Below are 20,645 nucleotides of genomic sequence, written 5' to 3'. Positions count from 1 at the left end.
AGCATTAACTGCCATGAAGTTGGCTCTTATTCTTCAGAATTTTCTCTGCTATAAGAAAGCTGGGGTGAGGTCAGAGTGGGAGACCAAAGGGAATCAGTGGCCCTTACTGTCACGGTAGGATAGATACAGCACTCATCACTGTATCTCTGTGCATGGTCACTGCACCAGGGAACCCAACCCCCTCCACAGACCCCTCTCAATGCTAACTGTTCTGCCTCAGTCAGTGACCCAGTGCTGAGGGGGAGCCCCGCTACCACCGCCGGGTTATGTGTGGAGCTGCCCCGGGGCTGAGATCCGGGCATCGGGGTTCTATTGCGAAGGTATTTATTCCTCACTCTGCTCCTCCTGCTGTCTTTCAGAGAAGCTCATGTTCAAGAATGCACCAACCCCGCAGGAGTTTAAGGAGGGGGAAGATGCTGTGATTGTCTGTGATGTGGTCAGCTCTCTGCCCCCAACCATCATCTGGAAACACAAAGGCCGAGATGTCATCCTGAAAAAAGATGGTGAGACCTGAGTTCCCATGAGCCCTCAGGTACCCTAGGTTTCCACCCCTCCACAAGCCCTGCAGCAACATTTCATCTAAATGCAGATTTCCGTCCCCAGAACTCACATGCAATTTCTGGATCCTAAACAGATGTGTATTTGTAACTAGTGTGTTCAAGCACCTGCTTGTCTCTCCAAAGCAAAAGGCAGACACGATATCCCTAGACCGAATCATCTGTCTTTCAGGACCAGGGATATCTTTGCTCATTTCAGCCTAAATCCTAACACCATAACACCAGAGGCAGGACCAAGGATGAGATAACCAGGTTGTGTCATGTGTCTGTAATTCCAGCATGCAGAAGCTGATACAGGGGAATGGTTGCATGTTTGGGGCTAACCTAGGCTTCATAGTGAGTTCAGGTCAGGTGGACTATACTGTGAAACTCTGTCTCAAAAATAACACAAATTGAGTAAAAGACAGTAGCAGGAGGCTCAGATCCTTGCCTGATTGTGGAGTTCACGGTCTGACCTTGTCTCTTCCAGTCCGGTTCATAGTCCTATCCAACAACTACCTGCAGATCCGGGGCATCAAGAAAACGGATGAGGGCACTTACCGCTGTGAGGGCAGGATCCTGGCCCGGGGGGAGATCAACTTCAAGGACATTCAGGTCATTGTGAATGGTGAGATCTGCCTTTCCTGTTCTCTCCATTACTACCACCAGGGTTCAACTGGGAACCTTTTTTTCCATTTCCTTTGACTGTAGACCTGTTCTGTCTCATTCCTAAATCTCAAGGGAACCTCTTCCCCACCATCACAACCCCTGAGAGGGGGACATTTTCTCCTTAACCCTCTTGTCTTTGGTATCTCCCTCCAGGTGTACATATCAAATGCCCTCCATTGTCTAACAGAACTAAAATCTCCCCATTCTGCTAATGAACCCTACTTCATCCCCAGTGTCCTTGATGTTACCGTCATTAGGAAGTTGGTCCCCTTGGTTTGATGGGCAGAGAAAATACTGCAATCAATTCAGGTCTCAGAATAGTCAGCATCGTGTTCTGTGGGCTTATTAATCTTAATTTGCAGTGTCAAATAAACACACCCAGAGCATCGATCTGACATTTGCAAGATGCTTACAGGAAATTATAATGTCAGTGCTAGGAAAGTAAGTAAATCACATTGGAATTGTTTTGGTTATTGATACGTGTTTTCTTGCCAAGCTTTCTCCCTCTCATCCCTTTGGTAGAAGCACCTTGTGCCCAAAGTTGTTTATGACAGTTGCACAGAATGTCACCCTGCTGAGCTGGTATCTTTCAGAAACATGCCAATCTGGCAACCAACAGGAACTGTACTTCCTAATGTTTGCCAAGATGGAAAGCAGAGCCTCCATTTAACATCAAGTCCCACCAACCCTCTTAGTTGTGTATATTGTATATATTGTAATATATTGATTGAGAAAATACATCCCAACAAATAGCCGCTGTAAATCAAATACCACATGAACATGAGTTAAGACGCAGTATAGGGGCTGAACTCTTAAAAACAATAATGCACATTTGCGGGCAAATTTTCGCTCAGTTTACATTAATTATTTAGACTGCCATGTGAGTTCAGATGCCTTTGACCAACACTGTAGACATCCAGGACTGTTAACGCTCAGGTGGTAACGCTGCCACCTGAGGACCTCCAAATGCCTCTTCTTGGGGCCATTGGGTTCTTCTAACTTGCATAACCACCTATGACATCCTTCTTTCCTTCAGTACCGCCCACTGTCCAAGCCAGACAGAGCATTGTGAACGCCACTGCCAACCTGGGCCAGTCTGTCACCCTGGTGTGTGATGCTGATGGCTTCCCAGAGCCCACCATGAGCTGGACAAAGTAAGAAACTGGCATGTGCCTTGGGTCATGGGTGAGAAGCGAAGGCAATCTATAGTCCCAGTGCCTGTGGGGTTTACAGAAGCATGAGTGTGGGCTTCCTAAGTTACTAAGGTGAAGAATGGCTCTTTTCTGGGAAGTCCTCTTTCTTGGCATCTTTGATTATGTTTTCATTTTCAGACTTCTGTAGCTTTTGGTGCCGGTTCGATGAAATCTTTCTGAGTTCTAGCAATAGCCTTTGCCCATACTCAAAGATTGGGAGAGAGGCATGAAAAGCATATAACAGGAGATGCTGGTTCAGACGTCTTTCCTTTTTATGTAGACCAAGCCTGTCCCCTTTGCACAGTCTGCATTCCATGGGAACTGATCAGAAATGAACCTCTTCCCGCCACTCTCAGAATCATCACCCTTTGCATTTCCGCTCTGTGTAGGGATGGGGAACCCATAGAGATCGAGGAGGAAGATGACGAGAAGCACATCTTCAGTGACGACAGTTCTGAGCTGACCATCAGGAATGTGGACAAAAATGACGAGGCTGAATATGTCTGCATCGCTGAGAACAAGGCTGGCGAGCAGGATGCCTCCATCCACCTCAAAGTCTTTGGTAGGTAGAGGATAGTGCATGTCAGGGCAACTGTCCAGCCAAAGTTCCTCCTACTTGGCACATTCTACCATCCAAAAGGCACATCCACACTACCATGGCATGCATCCAGGAAATAACCATTAGTTGCCTTCTCTGACATGTAAGCCTCAGTCCAGGAAACCAGTGAGCCCTCTTCAGTAACACACAATCTCCTAGCTGGTCTTCTAGCTCTCCAGCTCGGCTACTGGAAGTCTTGTCTACTTGTGGTAGCCAGATTACCTCAATGCCAATCCTCCTTTCAAGATCCCTTGCAACTAAGGTAAACACCAGACTAATCCCATGACACAAGGGACCCTAGCTCCAGCCTTGTACTCCAGTGCTACCTTTCCCTCCCTCCACTCCACAGAGAAGGCTCTCCAAGTACACCAGCCTCCTTTCTGTCTCTGCCTCGGAATGAGCCAATTCCCTATGTCAGAGACATTGCCTTTGAGGCTCTTCTGCTTAAAGTATTCTTCCCTCAGACAGACCCACTCTGAGCAGCCTTCTTGTTATCGTGCAGACTTTAGCTCAAGCACATTTTCCCCTTCCCACACCAGTCTGACATTGCCTCCCCTACCCCAGCTACCACCCTAGTGACCGCCTCAGGACTCACTGTGTCTTCTCCACACACCTGAAAGTTCCTGAGCTAATTCTCTTGACGAGTTTGTTTGAAGGATTATTGATCTCTAGTCTCCATCAGCGTTAGAAGTGTGCTGGGAGCATACTGGCTATCTAATACATTGCTTTATCCTCTAAACAGCTCCAGACTCATGCTGCCTTAGTAAAGATCAGTGCCTGGCTGCTTGTCTCATCTTTTTTTTCCCCTCCTCTACTGGCCTGTGTGCCCGTGTCACAGAAAGTCACACACACACACACACACACACACACACACAAGCTTCCATGTCTCCATCCACTTTGTCTTGATAAGTTCAGCAAATTTCCAGGTGTTTCAGAATTGAAATGTATTTGGGGACTCCTTGTACAAAAGGGGATTTGTTGCAAAGAAAGGTGTTCCTTAATGGCTCTGAAAAATCTCTGTTTGTTTGTCTAAGAAGCACAGTTAAACTGCTGCATTGTAGAACATGCTGGTTAAAGAGGCTTCGGAGATCTTTTCGGTACCTGTCCTTCCAAGCTTGTTAAAATATATACTTAGGAGCCAGTGTTGGGACCTGCTTGTTTAGTCTGATGGGGAGAGCAGTATGTAAACAGGCTTTGAAAACCGGGTGCTTATATACCAAAAGCCCTGATAATCGCAGATGAGTCTCTTTTGTTCATTGAAGACATTTGAGTCTACAAATAGGCTCTACTACAAAAATAACACGAAACTTCATGAAAATGTGCATATACGTATGTGTGTGTGCACATGCTTGTGTGCATAGGTGTATGCAGCTGCACATAGATGTGCACAAGGATGGAAACAAAGGTCAACCTCAGGTGTCACTCCTCAAGTGCCATATGCTTCTTTGGAAAGACAGGGGTCTCATCAAGTTGTTGCTTGCTAATTCAGCTAGGCTATCTAGCAGCAAGCTCCAGGGACCTGCCTGTCTTCACCTCCCCAGGTGCTGGGATTCCAAGTATGGCCAGCTTGTATGGATTACAAGTATGCCCAGGTTTTTATGTGGCTCTGAGGTTCAAACAAAGATCCTCGTGTTGGCAAAGCAAACACCTTACTGAAAGAGCTGTCTTCTTAGCCCATAAAATATATATATATATATATATATATTTATATATATATATATATAGTTGATGTTGTTTTCTCTATACATTAGATTTATCTTCCCTACCTACATTATTTTTTCTAGATTATAGAGAAGGGCAGGTGCATCTGCAAGTTTGCCCCTTTGTTTAAGAAATATTGAGTGCTTTTTGCACCTAGACAGCATGGCTGGAGAGATAAGTAAGAATTGGACTCTGAGAAGAACCGAGATAGAGACAAACAAATAAACATACAAAGAAGAATAATGAGTCAGTCAGCACTCTCCATTTGAGTGTGCACTGTGAATCCAGTCATCTCCAAGTTTAAAATGAAATCTCATGGAGTCTGTTTCCCATCAGCAGATTTGCAGGCATGTGTAGATGTCCAATACTGACATTTTAAATGACAGCCCCCTATAATGACTCCATAGCAACAGCATGAGGATGCTTTATAGGGAAAGATTTCCTATCCTGTGTGGCATCAAGTTAGTCATCAAACTGATGCACAGCTTGAAATATAGAATGGCAGGACAAGTGTTTCAGGCAGTACTTGCCTTAAGCGGAGTTGTGAAAAACACACCGTGTTGCATGTAAGCAGCTGTGGGCAGGGCCTCTGCCTGTTTGGCTTATACCTGTGCCTCCAGCACCTAAGAAAGCAGAAGCGGTTGAATAACTGAAGGAATAGCCATTAGTTCATTTGACTGAAGCATGACTCATGTCCTTGGGAGATGATCCTGGGATCAAGTTAGCCTCGGTTGCCTCTGGAAAAGGTTTAAAGCATTGTCCCCATACAGTCATAATATCAATACCCAGCACAGAAGTGGCCTTTCTTGCCACACCGTGCCACAGAAGCACAAATCAGACTTTCCTAGCCTCATCACAGCCCTGTGAGGTTGCTCAGTTATTGTCCCTATTCTACACATATCACAGGGGGCTCTGGTGTCGGCTTCTCTGTCCGTACCCAGGGAGAGCAATGGTGGTCACACCTGCGTGTAGCCAGTCGGCATCTGTGCTGGAACTGCAAGGCCCAGCGACCAGATGGGAACATGAGAGAACACTCTGCCCCTTGACCACCATGCTGCCCTTGGGTTCTCCGGATGTTTCCCATTTGCAAGCCCTTTTTACCCGGGAAATTTTAAACAACCTTATTTTAAAACTATGGCTTGGGTACACATGAATTTTTTTCCCCACTGATTGAAATCTGAAAGCTCATTTGCATACCAAAGAGATGGGAATACTTGTTTATTTAATAAAGAATTAAATCTTGGCTGAATATCTGATATGACTGGACACAGAATGTCTTCAATGTTCTTCAGAGTTGCTTGATGTTTTTATTTTATAATCACCAAGGCTGAGAACACTACTTTGCATAAACACCCAGTACAAAATGGCAGAAATTTGTTTAGGACCATTTCAGAAATTGTTGGAAATTCTGTCTCCAATCCCAAGCCAAAACTCATTGAATAATTTTTCTGTGGAACTCATGTCAGCGACTCAAATAGCAATTTTTAAAATCAAGCATTCTAACACAATACTATCCAAAGACACACTAATTTGATACTTACATGATGTTAGGAAAATATTTGAAGTCGTTGTTTTACATAATTAAGCTATTATGTTTCTGTAAGAGCAGAAAACTTTGCATGTGTAGTAAAAACACTACAATTCCTAACTTACAATAGTCTTGAATCGGAGCCGAGGCTTTGCAGCCAGTGTTTGTTGGCATTGTGTGGTGGGACAGCGTATACATGCTGAGTGTTCAGAACCAAGGCTGCAGTGACTTCACATGATACATCATGGGCAATCACTGCCGGAATCAACTTAGATTCTTTACACGTTTGATTTTGAATTTGTTTCTGGGTTTGTTTGTTTTTTCTTTATGTCCAGGAACATTTTATTATTGCCAAACTTTGTGGCCTCTGCTTTGCCGTTGTGTAACCTCTTAGGTTCATAATGCAGCCGTCAAAAAGCAGCTCCTTGGAAGATAACATACCCAGCTCTAGCATGGCCAGAGAAGAGTTTTTGATCTTCTTCTAGGACAGTGATCTGGTGGCAATGATTGATTGAGGCAGGAAGGACAGGTAGCAAATGAGGGGTCATGTGGAGTCATGGGAGAAGAAACAGGATAGATAAGGCCCAGGGGAAGTGGAAAGGGAAAATAGAATAAAGAATCGGGCAAAAAAATATTTGTCTCCCCAAGATTCATCCTGAATGAACAAATACATCCCTACATTTTTGCATCCCTGCACCCCTGCATTCCTACATCCATGCATTTCCACATCCCTGCATCCCTACATCCCTGCATCCCTGAGGCCCTGCAAACCTATATTCATACATCTCTGCATTGCTACACCCCTCCCCATGTATCTGTATCTCACACATGCACTACCAATTTTTCCTCAATACTACTAGAGTATTCTCTAGACAGTACAGGGGCTCTCTTTGCTTGGTTTAAAGATGTGAGCTCTCAGCTTCTTGCTCCAGCTGCTGTGCCTAATGCTTGCCACAATGAGTCCTCCATGAAGGATTCCATCCATCTGAAACTAAGCCAAAGCAAACTCTTTTCTCCTATAAATTGTCTTAGTCATAGTTATTACAGCCACAGAAAGGTAGCTCATACATGGAGGGCTGCAACCACTGGAGGTACTGGGTCTCAGGAGGACAAAGATAACACAGAAGAAGTATATAGACACCAGGGGCTGATGCAGGGTTTAAGCTACAGCAAGGACCATGGGAAGATAAAACTTGAAGAGATCCCTTTTGGTGCTAGCACACGGAGAGAGGGAATCTTTTACAAGCAAGAAGTGCTTTGTACATGTCTCTATTTGTCCAGTAGTGTTTTCTGTCTCCCTGTAATTATTTAAAATATCTTTATTGTGTTTATTTTCTGTTGGTTAGATAGAATGCTCAGATCAAACCCCCCCCCCCAAAAAAAGGAGAGAGAGCGGGAAGGCAGGACCTAAGGATCATGAAGCCAACCTGGAGAGAGAGAGAGAGAGAGAGAGAGAGAGAGAGAGAGAGAGAGAGAGAGAGAGAGAGAGAGAGAGAGAGGGAGAGATCACATTTCTTCCACATACAAGGAGCAAACAGGAAATGGGAAGTGGTACCAGGCTATAAAACCCCAAACCATACCCTGAGTAATGTCCTTTCTCTAGGAAGGTTCTACCTCCCCAAAGTACCATAAACTACCTAAACCTCCCCCACAAGCAGGAGGCTAAGTGTTCAAACCTATAAGCCTCTGAGACATTTCATAATCAAACCTCAACACCAGAGAGGTCTCAAAGGGTATCTTCTGCCTTTCTCTAGAGTGAACATTAATACTGCTTCCAGAGGCAGAGGACCAAAGCATCCCTACCAAAACCCTCTTTGTTACCAAAATTAGTCTTTGTTAATAGTGTGTCTGTGACAAAGGTTTTTATTCCTAGCACCTTAGAAGGCAGAAGCAGCAGAGGCCACACTGTTCTCAAAGCAAAGTATAGGTAGCCTAGAGATTCAACTCGTATATTACCTTTATTGCTTTTGCTTTTTTTTTTTTACCCTCTAAACATTCATTTAATATGGTGTAAGTTGTTACCTCCTACAAGGCATCGTTAACCAGGTAAGACATAAAGTCTTAAAGAAAGTTTCGTCCAGGGCTGATGAACTCCATCATCCCCACATTACCTTGTCTTCCTGGATTAACATTTGTCTGAGTACCAGCCATGAGAAAACAATTTGCTCAGACTCCTGTGGTAACTTGAGCAAAGCCACTTGTATCATTCAGGTGACTTTATCTGAATGCAGGCCATTTGTCACTGATATCTATTACTGTTGAAGCAACGTGGAAGACTTCAAGACATATGTCTTTAGAACACATTTTCTTAGCTGACTTGCAGTGACTATGGATTCAGATATAAAGGAAATGTGGTGATATCAAAAGCCACCTGTCATCCTGGCTTTGTGTCTCTCTTGCCTCGCCTTTCTCTCCAGTGGTGAAATAAGTTATTTGTGCAGACTTATCTATTCTCTTCTGTGGAATGTTCAGCAATTTCTGAGTATAATTGTTTTAAATTAGGAAATTCAATTTCACCTAATGTTTTCACGTTTCACTCGGCATTGGAATGCATGTGTTCCTTGCGTTACTCCAAACATTTGGAAAATGAACTGAGCTCAGCTTCTCCCCTCCCTGATGTCAGCCTACCCTGCAGCATGTGACCAAAGCTTCCAAGATGGTTTCTGCTTGAGGTTTTATCCACTCTAGAATTTCTCCTAAATTAACCTTCTTGGGGTTTGGTGACCATTCCATGGATCTGATAAAACTTTACCCATGGGTTTCAGGGGTTTGAATGTACATTCCCAGCAGCTGAACTTTGTCATCTTGTCCCATGAAACACCTCTCCCTCCCCTATCTATCTATCTATCTATCTATCTATCTATCTATCTATCTATCTCTTCGTCTATCTGTCATTCCATCATGACCATCCCTCTTTACTCCTCCCTCTCTGTTTACTCTTTTGCTTTTCTTTGAGAAGTTTTCTGGGCTTAGTATGACTTCATTCCACCCAAGTTTGCTGGAAACCTCATGTCCCAGCCCTGAGCCATTGTCATGTGAATGCTTGAGCCAGGGTAGCCCTCTTCTGGAGCAGAACTCAAGCACTTATTCTGTATATTCTGTGATTATACACATATATCATATACATATACATACACATACACATACACATACACATACACATACACATACACATATACTATGTATATATTCTATGATTGTCATTTCAGTGTTGCCAGAACCCTTGAAATTACACATCTATGTCTCCTACTATATCTAGAATTGAGCCTTACATTTATTAAATACGAAAATTCTTTAAATGGGTACACGTTATCACTTAAATCTCAAAAGCTAAATAACCAGATAACTCATCAAAATATTTTTTTTTCTTTCCAGCAAAGCCCAAAATCACCTATGTAGAGAACCAGACAGCCATGGAACTAGAGGAGCAAGTCACTCTGACCTGTGAAGCCTCTGGAGACCCCATCCCCTCCATCACCTGGAGAACGTCCACCCGAAACATCAGCAGTGAAGAAAAGGTACAACATCGCCCAAGAGTCTCAGGGCTATGGAATGCAGACTTGAAGCACCTCAAGTCTACCCCATGCCCAGTTCCCTTTGGCACGCGGGAAGATGGGATGGGGGTCACCCATAGCTACTGAAGGTCCTGAAGCGTCCCTTCTTCAGCCTGCCTGGTCTACTCAACATCTTTTTACAGTAGGATGGGCACTGCTCCCTGTATCGATAGGCAGGGGCATATTGGTAGCAAGCATGGTCAAAATAGATGTTCTTGGGAGGAGGCAATAGTGAATTTCTGACCCAGGATTGTGGCCCAGGCTTGTGGAGCTGTGAGGAACCAGGACAAGCAAGATTCTGGGGCACCAGGTGATGTTTTCATCAGCTCAGGTACACCCAGAAACAACAGGGATCAGGATGAGTCTATTAATTCTCTTCCTCGCGTCTCATATACCCATGCTGTATGCACTCCGTGCACAAAAGCTTGGTTGCCTTTGTGTCTGCCTGTATTCTTGGTCACATTTGGACTCCATTTTGTTCTAAAGGCAAAAATAATTAGCAGTTTCTAGATGATGGATCTTATACCTGGGATCTGTAATGTATTCACCAAAGTCTAAAAACATGGCAGTAAAATCAAGGCAAGTTAAAATGAATGAGAACATTTAGCTTTAAGGTACACAGAGCCACTGGAAAGCCCTCTCTATTAGTGGCGATATGTAAATACAGAGGTGACCACGCCACATCATGAAGCCATTTGCTACTAAGCAGGCTGAGGATCGAGAAGAAAAGGCTACCTTGGGGACAGTGTAGATCTTGTTAGGACAAGCAACACAGTGGGACACACAGCCCTAAATTTAATCCGAAGCACTTCATAAAGTAAAAATATATTGGTTTTTATGGCACCTCTTCCATATTATGCTGCATATAATACTTCCTGTAGTAATAGGCTTTGTTTGAGTTGGCCAAAGCTCAGCTATCTACTCAGGAGTAATAGCCTTAGCCTGAAAAAACTATGTATAATGGATTGCCTATTGAACCAGAATGTCATACATGATAGATATGCACACTTCTGCCTACCCAAAGGAAATCTCTAGAAACAAACTGAAATAACGCCAAAAGGGATAGAATTAAGTAGCAGGGCTAAAACTGGAATTTGCATTTGAGGAATTGACTTCTGTCTCTGTAACAGAAAACAAAGCAAAATCTAAAGGAACAGAGAGCATTGTTCCAAGTAACCCATTCCTCTCTTTGCAAGTTTTATACCCAGAGTTGAATCCAATTTAACAAAAACTCAACCGAGGAACTGCTAAATATTTTTGAAACTCGCATATGCTGTTTGATCTGCAAAAGCCAGCTAAATTAAGAAATGAGGCATTTACTTTGATAATTTCTTTATCGACACTTATTAAATTCCCAGCTAAGATTTCAGCTCCCTTTGTGTGTTGCGTGGATCCAATGTGCATTTCAGGGCTTAATCCACATGGCCACTGCTTGACCAATCTTTTTATATTAGATTTCAAAGTAGATTTGTCCAAGTGACCCAGTGTCTATCCCTGACCCACAGTGAAGGACAAAAACATCTATTTCGGATGAACGTTTTTAAGTTCTGTGTCTTTTCTAGAAATAGCTCAATAGTTAAACTAGACAAGAAAGATTATGAAGATTTGTGCCTACTAGGGGTTTGCTTTAATAGGTTGGCACTTCTGGCCTGTATCTACAATTTCACTTTTATAAAATGAGAACAAATAGCTAGGATCTAATATGCACTTATTCTCCCTAAATATTGAGACTGAAGCTATTAGGAAAGACCATTTCAAGCCCATTTGGAACTGATTTTTTTTTAACAACTCAGTTTTTTCTATTGATCATCTGTCTTGATCTAAGATAGCTAGCTATTCAATCCCAGCACAGATCAGATCACAGCTTCTTTTACTGTATACTAGACTCGGGTTTGCTTGAGGCGGCATTTACAGAGCATGAGTCAGTCATTGTCAGAACAAGTCCTCCAGATCGGTCCATGGTACTGCCACATTAATGCATTTGCTTAAATAAACTTCTGTGTGATCAAATGTAATCACTTCCGCTGATTAAATATTGACATTGAAGAAGCTTGGTGCCAATCTGATACTATAGATGGCTAGAAATGGTGAAACATGGTCTGTCTGTGAGCAGGTCGAATTCTAGTACACATTGGGTTCACTATGGCAACCTCTGCTCACATTCTTTCCCACCTAAATTTGCATTAGTTATGTATATATAGTTATGTATGGAAGTCATCTGCACCGTTAAATTATAGGAGTGGAATAAAACTATAAAGTCCTGGGTGCTTTGCCAGGCAGGTCATGATAGTACCAGTTTATCTAATGAGTGAAATAAATAAGGCCCCTGAGAGTTAAATCCCAATCGAACTTCAGGCTAAGAGATGGTGTTAGGTTATGTGGTTTCACCTGGCGCCCTTCCTAGCATCCCTGTCAGATTATTCAGCTTTGGTCTGACCATGTGATGGTTACACTATCACAGGGGGCTTTCTTTCTCCTTCCACTGCTCAGAACCCTCCACCTCTACTGCTCAGAGTCTGCACACACACACACACACACACACACACACACACACACACAGAATTTTCTACCATCTCCTATACATCATGGTTTCTATATCCTTTACCCTGTTAGTTGTCCTATACCTCAAGAACATCACTTTGCTAGCACCCGATAAAAATCTTACCCTCCCCTGGTAGCCTGTGAGGTTATCATCTTGATCCAGATACTACCATGTAGTCAAAGCAGCCTTAGCTCTTGATTCTTGCAATATCATGGTCACCTGGTAGGTAAACTGGGTAGGTCTATACATGAACTACATTTCGAGCACTTATCTCCTGTCCTAGTCTCAGGAAATTGATTGCTTAAGAAACTATGCAGGATTTTATATTTATTTCATTCGTTGCAGCTTTGTTTCTCAGGCGCAGTCACTTGGCCATTTAGGACTCTTCCTTCACTGGGACTGTCTGACACACTGCAAGTTATCTGACATTTCTCGTTCCAACCCGAATACCAGTAGCCAACTGTAAGCATTACTAAGACACTCCCTGGCTAGAGAACTGCTATATCAGGCCATCTTTCAGTTAGGATTGACTGTTCAAGAGAACTTTACTCACAAGTCTGGAAGGTGGAGTACTTCCTCCCAGATGATTGTACTCATGTCATATCTGCCTGTTGAAAGTAATGAGGTAGAGCAGCCAATGGTGACCCTAGTGCTAGGCATGAGGTTCAAGTGTAGGTAAGGGAGTCACTTTCCCAGTGTAGCTGTCACCTAACATCCATGCAGCTATTGCTTCCACACTTGTGTGAATCCTTATCCAAAATATCAGAGTCATTGATGAAAATATTGACTGGGACAAAGTCCAAGTTCAGAGACCTCAGATTCCTTCTTAGTCCATGATTCAGAAAATGATGGACTCGATGTCATGGTGCATTAATGCTCCTGTGTAATCCTGGTAGCCTTTGTTGGAGTTTCATCAAGAAGTATAAGTGGATGAAAGTAGCATTGGCTTCCATATCAGTGATTGATCATACTGCTACCCTACTAATAGATATCAGAATTGTTCTTCCTTCTAAAAGGGAAGATGAAATTAATTCAAAATAAGTATAGTCACACCATCCCCTTGATCATGTTTCTGGATTAAGTCTAATCAATCTATTAAGCTTCAGCAAGTGGAGTTGGTTTAGGTCAGCAGCTATTAGTAGTTAAGATAAGTGTGATTGTTTGGATGATTGATATCAGTGAGGTAGATCAGATATCCAAACGTTTATCTATTTCTTAGCAATCACTGGTAACGAGAGAGAGAGAGAGAAAGAGAGAGAGAGAGAGAGAGAGAGAGAAAGAGAGAGAGAGAGAGAGAGAGTGAGAGAAGTGAATATCAGTATGGGTTAGTCTTCACATCTGTGTGGAAGTGTTTGTGATATTTTAGAAAGTTACACATTTGTCTTGTGTCATTCCTCATTCTATACAGATTCATTTTAAATATTGCCAGGTGTTTGGGTGTTTATACATTGAGTGAGACCCAGGGATTATGATCTGCATAATCAATTGCTGGCAGAAAAAAAGATATCTATCACTTGATATTAGAATATCTCTGTGCCTTTAAGATGCCTCTGTAGAAAGAATATGGATCCTTCATGATTATTAAGGAAGAAGAAGGATAAGGAGCTAAGATCAGAAGGCACAGATGGTGTGTGTGAGAAGTGCCTCACAAGCCTTGAGTCTTAGGCTGACAGAGTGTCCACAGTAAGAGCAACTATTTGACATTCTGAATTCTTTTGAATCCCAACCTTTCTTTCACTTGGGAGAATTACTGATTGGGTGCAAGCCCAGTGCCCACTTTCAAACATCAGCAAAATTTTGCGTAGCATGATCAGACCCCTGATCTGTCTAAGCTATGGTCAGATGTATATAGAGAATGTTTAATATGAGTGTAGAAGAGTTTTGCTTCGACTTACATACATATAAACTACTAGACATGTGTATGCAACAGCAAAATGACATATTGAACCAACCAAGAGCTAGCAACATAAAAATCATAGCCTAATTTATTTTCTATGTATATAAACTTGAGTGTTTGAATGTAAGGTTGCCTTTAAGTGGGCCACACCACAAAATTGTTAGAGTCAAGACAGACAAATGCTACATTCCACCAGGCACAGAGGAAAGAATGTGTGTCCCTAGCAACAGCTTATTTTAAAAGCCAATAAATACTGTTAGTTTGGGACTAAGACACTGAAAACCCCAATTTGAAAATAAACAACCATATAGATATGGCCCCATTTAATTAAAAAAAAAAAAAAAAAAACAGAAATCTTGATTGACACAGCCCTGGCATGTGACAAATAAGCTTTCAAGCAACTCTAGGGGACATGTTGGGCCACCATGACTTTGATCTGTGCATGTTCTACTCTTCTCACTTTCTCCCTCACCCCAGCATCACGTGATGGGACCTAATGTTTTCCTCTTCCTGTCTTACCAAAGTGCCTTGCATTTCATGGACTTACTGTTTGCTAGCTTGTTTGCATTCACTGTTTCTAGCATCTTTTGTGTCCTTTGCCATCTGAACATGAAGGACAATCAGTCAGGAATGCCATCCGAATAAAAAACTAACATAGCTCTGATGTCTTTGACGCAGAGACTGAAAACAGAGTAGAAAATTACATACAGGATAAATCAACAAATCTATACCATATGTGAACAGAAAGTTCTCCAAATCTTCATGAGAGTGAGTTTTCTCATGTTGGATAAAGAAGGTCCATGCTTCCATCTAAATGTCATCTGGGACCTTCTGACCTCATGGACTAAAGCCTCAGTATCATCACCCAGCATTTAGTATCTTCAAAGCTTCCTGACCCATAGTCTCAAAGAGTTCATACTCTCAAACTCATTGTATCTCTCCGTACCACGTTCTCTTCTCTCTTGTTTATACAATCATTTTTAATTAAATGCATGCTGAAGTGTAAAATGCATGAGCATTTAATGGCTTTAGTATATGAGTGATAATCTGTCTAAAACATCCAGAGGAGGGGAAAATCTACTCTTTAAGTAACCCTGGATTATTTGTTAAGAACTGAGTGCCTTCAAATATTATGAAGACTGTTTTAGTTGCTCAGGATAAGAGAAGTTGAATATGTCTTCTGGTATTGATACATGTATCTATAGGGTTTAGGATGCCTTCAACTTTAAATTAGGCATTTTAACATGCATAAGGTGGGAGGGCAGCTGAACATCAGCTAATTTCTGAATTTAAGTTGGGGGATAATCTTATCCTTGAAAGGGGGCCTTGGAATTTTTTCTGAAATAAAAAAAAAAAAAAAAAAGCTGCATGTGCACGGAATGCAGACTGAGTTCTCTAAAGCAACATGTGACATTTTACTGCCTTCTTGTTGTGTTTTATATCTTGTTCTCTCCAGGCATCGTGGACTCGACCAGAGAAGCAAGAGGTATAGCTTACCTGACCACTAGCCAGTCTCTAGCTCTGAAAACATTTCAGTTTAACGCACCATCACAGTTAACAACCAGACTTGCTAACCTAGTGAGCACTTTAGGTAGATTAAAGATTAGGTTCATAGCAGTAGACATCACCTAGCAATTAGTGTCATTGTTTTAGGATGAGCAAGCAAGCTGTGTTGGGAGTGGAGGAGCAAATCTTTATTATTTCCTAAAGTGAGACCTTATTTTCTTGCTGGTGCTGGTAAAAATCATACCCAGGTAATTATATTGATAGACATAAATTGCCCCAATTCCCAAGCCAGGCATTTTGAAGAGAAAATAAAGAAAGAAAGAAAATTTAAACTCTCATCTGGTGGCTGTGGCTTTGGACCATAAAGTCATAGAGGGAGTGATCTAAAACTCACTCAGCCCTTCCCTTTCCAGCTCAGCTCATCTTGTTGCTCACTTACTCGATAATGACTGGCCTTTCACATCACATTTCCTGTCAAAAGCAACGCCAAACTCATCTCTCACTGGTGTCTCCAAATCATTCCATGTATCTGTTATCTTTATGGAGCATTGCATTTGTGAGGTTGGGGTGATTTGGCACAAATGGTTTTCTATTTTGTAAAGTCAGTAGGATTTAACCTTTGCAATTTCCCTGCCCAGTCGCTTCAGTTTAGGTGACACGGTTGGAAACCAGAGCTAAGCATTCACCTTTCTATTTCATTGCTGTGCTTCAAGACCCCTCATGTCATCATGCCCCCCATTTTCTGGTTTTGTAACTGTGAGTGGCCCATTGTAACATTAAAAATCAGTTGCCCTGGAACATGGGAGGCATAGCTTAGTCAGTAAATGCTTGCCACACAAGCACAGGAATTGAGCCTCGGCTCTCATGTTAGATGTCAAGCACACTACCTGTAGATGAGCTTCAAAAATCTAACCTGTGAATACTTTCTAAAGTCCCTTTTGTGTTTCTCCAAATGAAGCCTTAATACCCTAAACAGCCATCACACAAGAGGATTCAGTACTCCAATAAACTCTACATGTTAATTGAATGAGTGTATTTTCTTAGTCTCTTGAGATAGTAACCATTCAGAATACATTACCACCGTCATCAGGTCATAGACATAAATATTGAATGCTGATTAATATTTAAAAGTTGCCAACCATTCCCTGGAAGGAACATTCATTTCTGTACCTGAACAGTCGGCCATGGTCAAATCTTCTGAATTATAAGTTCATCTCTGTAATGTGCCTTCCTTGGTGACATGGGGACTGTAGTCAAGCCCATTTTCCCACCAAAATGCTTCCCTCCTGTGACCTTGAAATCAGTACTGTCATAACTGAGTGTTTTATTGGCTAAAAATCATGGCCCCATTGGCATCTGGAAAGGAGAGAAGAGGGGTGGATGATGGGGACGACTTCCAAAGCTATGATCTTATCGAGCTTTGCCTTGTACATCTCCACCTGTAATCCTGATCTAGACTTGGCTTTGAGAAATGCTGAAATCTATCAGGGAGCATTAAGGACATGTAAAAGTGGAAATAAGAGATTTATTCCCAAGAAATAAGACACCCCCACTCCATTTTCCAGAAGTACCTTTTATCTTGAATATTTCACTTTGGGTATAATTGACCTCCAAGCGAATGCTTCCCGTGAGGCTCAGAAGTTCCATTGTTTTTTCTATTTGACTCATTCAGAGATGAAGACCATAGGCCACATCAGTACAATGGCGGGATTGTGTTATGGTCGGGCTCATTCTGGATGCTCTGAAAGGCTTAGCACTTTACCTGGGAAAGGAGAGAGAGAACTGTATTGATGAGAATAATTAGCGTTGCACATAGTTTTTGTAAAGAGTGAAAGATCTCCTTGCTGTAATATTCTTTTTTCACTCTTAGCTAAGCTCAGCAGCTCCCTCTGAAGGAGCCTTGGTGGTCAGCAGGACTTTTTGTTGGGGTGTCGTATTAGTGTGTCCCTGTGTCAAAAGAAATTATTTCAAAAGTAGATAACCCAGCCACACAGGAGTCTATCAATGTAACCTCCGAGAGATGACTAGATATCTGGCAAAGGGTCCTATCATCAAACATGCAGTGAGCTACCACCAAATAGGAAATCCCCCCCAGAAACTGTCTCTTTCTCTGATGGCATCATTAAATGACAGAAATTTTCACACCAGGAGATGTAAACAAGTAGGCAGATTTCTAAAATGAGCCCAAAAGGTCCTGCAGCCTCTCTGAGCTCATCTTCAGACATTCCTAAACAAAGACTGTTTCTATCTTGTTTTGTGCTAATGTCCCTACTCATGTGTCTCTCTCTGCCTTCTTTCCACATGGCAATGTCCTCTTGGATTCCTGAGAATTGTGTATTTGGCAGTCTCAGGAAAAAGTCCAGTTTTGTTCACATAGAATCACAGTTCTTCCCAAGGTTGACAAGACCCTGTGTGGACCTTGGGTCCCTTCTCCCTTTAATTCTGTTGTGCTTTAGGCATAGAGGAATGACAAGCAAATGAGCCAACACTTTAGAGATACCAGCAAGAATGACTTCATGCTCTTGGTGTCCTTGATATAGACTGATAAGTGAAGATTTTGTTTGACATATAAAAATAGCCACTAAGGTGGACCACTATCATCCTACAAGAAAAGGAGTCCAGGGATCTAGCATCTCCAATAAACTGTATGTCTCTGGACTCTGGGACAGTCTCCTGTCACCTCTCATTAATGTCTATCCCCTCCTAGGATGCAGGCTGTTTGTTGATCAACAAAGCCCCTCTATATACAGGGTGTCCATCTCTGAGAGAAAAAGCTACACACAGCTGTAAGCAGAGGTGGTTTTCTTTGTCTTTTTTCTTCCGTTGTTGGAAGCTTGTTTTACATCCCAGGTACAACTCAGAGAACTGGGATGGACCTGATCCTAATAGTGCAGGTTACTGATGGAAAATGGACTCTGTGCCATAGGTCTGCTGAGATTGCTGTACAAGGCCAGCGACACCTTAGTAGTTTGGTTTTGGTTTGTTTGGCTTTTGTTTTATGAACCTCCTGGACTGGCTGGCAAAGGATATTGTGGTTCTGCCCTCTGGGCAGCTTCTAATTGATAGAAATTGAGGTTAAGTGCCCCTTAACTCACTGAAGAGCAAACCCAATACCATGGCAGATGTAACACACTACATCTTGTCCTACTCTACTGAGCATCTTGTAATGGACCTGATGGCCCAGCTTTCCAGCTTATACAGAATAGGATTCTTCTTCAGTTTACCAGTTTTCTTGGGAATTTGGTCCAGGAACACCCGTCTAACCCTTTAATGACTAGCAACCCTTTGGCTTAGAATGCCAAGGAAGGAACCCTTGCAAATAGCCTAATATCCATTGCCTACAGATTGTGTGCTGATTCATTCCTTAGCAGTGCTTGTAATTCTAGAGACTCAGCAAATTAATGGTGGTATCAAAGATAGATGCAGACTTTGGTGCAAAGAACCCTGGGTGAGCCTGCATCTCTTTCTGCACTGTCCTTCAAGAGGAGGCTCTGTTCCGTTCAGCTTAGCAGGGCATGAGCTTTGATCTTTTTCCACATTAAGAATGAAAATTGTCTTGCTATCAAGCACGCTGGAAAGAGGCATTCATAGGAAAGACACTTCTTGCATTTCTTACATTTATGTCATTGGCATTTCCTAGGACATATTCACAATAGACCTGTGGGTGGTAGTCAGACCAGAAGGAAAGGAAAGAACACAGTAGAAGACAATGCCTTGAGGAAATCTGTGCCAGCCAGGGTTTTTGTTCCCATTTTAACACATCTCAAACTAGTCTTGGGGAATCTTATTATGCTCCCAACCAACTGAGTCCTATTTTCTGTTTGAACTGTATTAAAGTTTCTACTCTCCTCCCAGACTCTTCTCCATTCTGAAATAGGTGATGCGAATTTAGAAATTCACATAGAGAGGGGACTAGAGACTAATCGTAGACAAGCAATGGCCTTGTCTCCTAGACCCACACTGCTCTAGTTGCCCCTGCTGTTCGCCCCATCTCAGTGTCTGATGCTGCCCCTTTTCCTCCTGGCAGACTATGGATGGGCACATAGTGGTACATAGCCATGCTCGTGTGTCCTCCCTGACCCTGAAGAGCATCCAGTACACCGATGCTGGAGAGTATGTCTGCACTGCCAGCAACACCATCGGCCAGGACTCCCAGTCCATGTACCTTGAAGTTCAATGTAAGGAATAACTTGGGAAAGAATGGGTGGAGGGAGGAACAGTAAAGGGTCAAGACACAGGAGACGTAGGCTTCAGCTTCAGTAGACAGGCCTCCCTAGTTCATTCCCTGAGGTTGTTTGCCCTCAACTATTTCAGAGCTGTGGCCCCAAGTATACACACACACACACACACACACACACACACACACACACACACATCTTCCCCAAGCTGCTCACCAGACTCCCATGCTATGAGTTTTCTCAAGCAGAGAATTCCGACATGGATTTCAAAATTTCCCAGAGCTCTACCACTCCGGACACCAGCTCTGCTTTGGATCCTGCTCATCTCTCTAGTGACAGAAGACAGACTCTGGGTGTTCCGAAAAAGTGGTAGCTGCTCTGATGGTCATTGTCCTTCATTGCAGATGCTCCCAAGCTCCAGGGCCCTGTGGCTGTGTACACTTGGGAAGGAAACCAGGTGAACATCACCTGTGAGGTCTTTGCCTACCCAAGTGCCACAATCTCCTGGTTCCGAGATGGTCAGCTGCTGCCAAGCTCCAACTACAGCAATATCAAGATCTACAACACCCCATCTGCTAGCTATCTGGAGGTAAATTTTGGGGTGGGAAAGGCAAGGTGGAACAGGCTATGTGGTCATGGGACAGTTTCATCATTTCTCCTGCTCCTCTGGCAGGCACATCTAGAACTGGGGAACATAGGATGGAGAAGAAACTGAGCCTTTCTTTTAGGTCCCCAACCTCAGT

General features: G+C 42.7%; 1 protein-coding gene across 15 annotated transcripts in view; it reads left to right on the top strand.

Moving 5' to 3' along the window:
* The window catches only part of NCAM1 (neural cell adhesion molecule 1), a gene marked incomplete at its 3' end in the record, with an annotated part of 287,922 nt that overhangs the window by 228,234 nt on the left and 39,043 nt on the right, over nucleotides 1-20,645 (top strand). For 7 of the 15 annotated variants that reach the window (XM_080929727.1, XM_080929726.1, XM_080929720.1 and 4 more), the window contains exons 4-11: nucleotides 360-503; nucleotides 1,027-1,164; nucleotides 2,242-2,359; nucleotides 2,788-2,960; nucleotides 9,601-9,743; nucleotides 15,675-15,704; nucleotides 19,752-19,902; nucleotides 20,307-20,491. In XM_080929727.1, coding sequence (XP_080785853.1) covers nucleotides 360-503; nucleotides 1,027-1,164; nucleotides 2,242-2,359; nucleotides 2,788-2,960; nucleotides 9,601-9,743; nucleotides 15,675-15,704; nucleotides 19,752-19,902; nucleotides 20,307-20,491 — 1,082 coding nt within the window. The remainder of the gene's footprint in view (nucleotides 1-359; nucleotides 504-1,026; nucleotides 1,165-2,241; nucleotides 2,360-2,787; nucleotides 2,961-9,600; nucleotides 9,744-15,674; nucleotides 15,705-19,751; nucleotides 19,903-20,306; nucleotides 20,492-20,645) is intronic. The other 8 variants (XM_080929730.1, XM_080929722.1, XM_080929729.1 and 5 more) reach the window with 2 other exon arrangements.

The sequence above is a fragment of the Micromys minutus genome, assembly GCF_963924665.1.
Source record: "Micromys minutus genome assembly, chromosome: 16".
NCBI lineage: Eukaryota > Metazoa > Chordata > Mammalia > Rodentia > Muridae > Micromys > Micromys minutus.
This window is presented reverse-complemented; position numbering and strand designations above follow the sequence as displayed.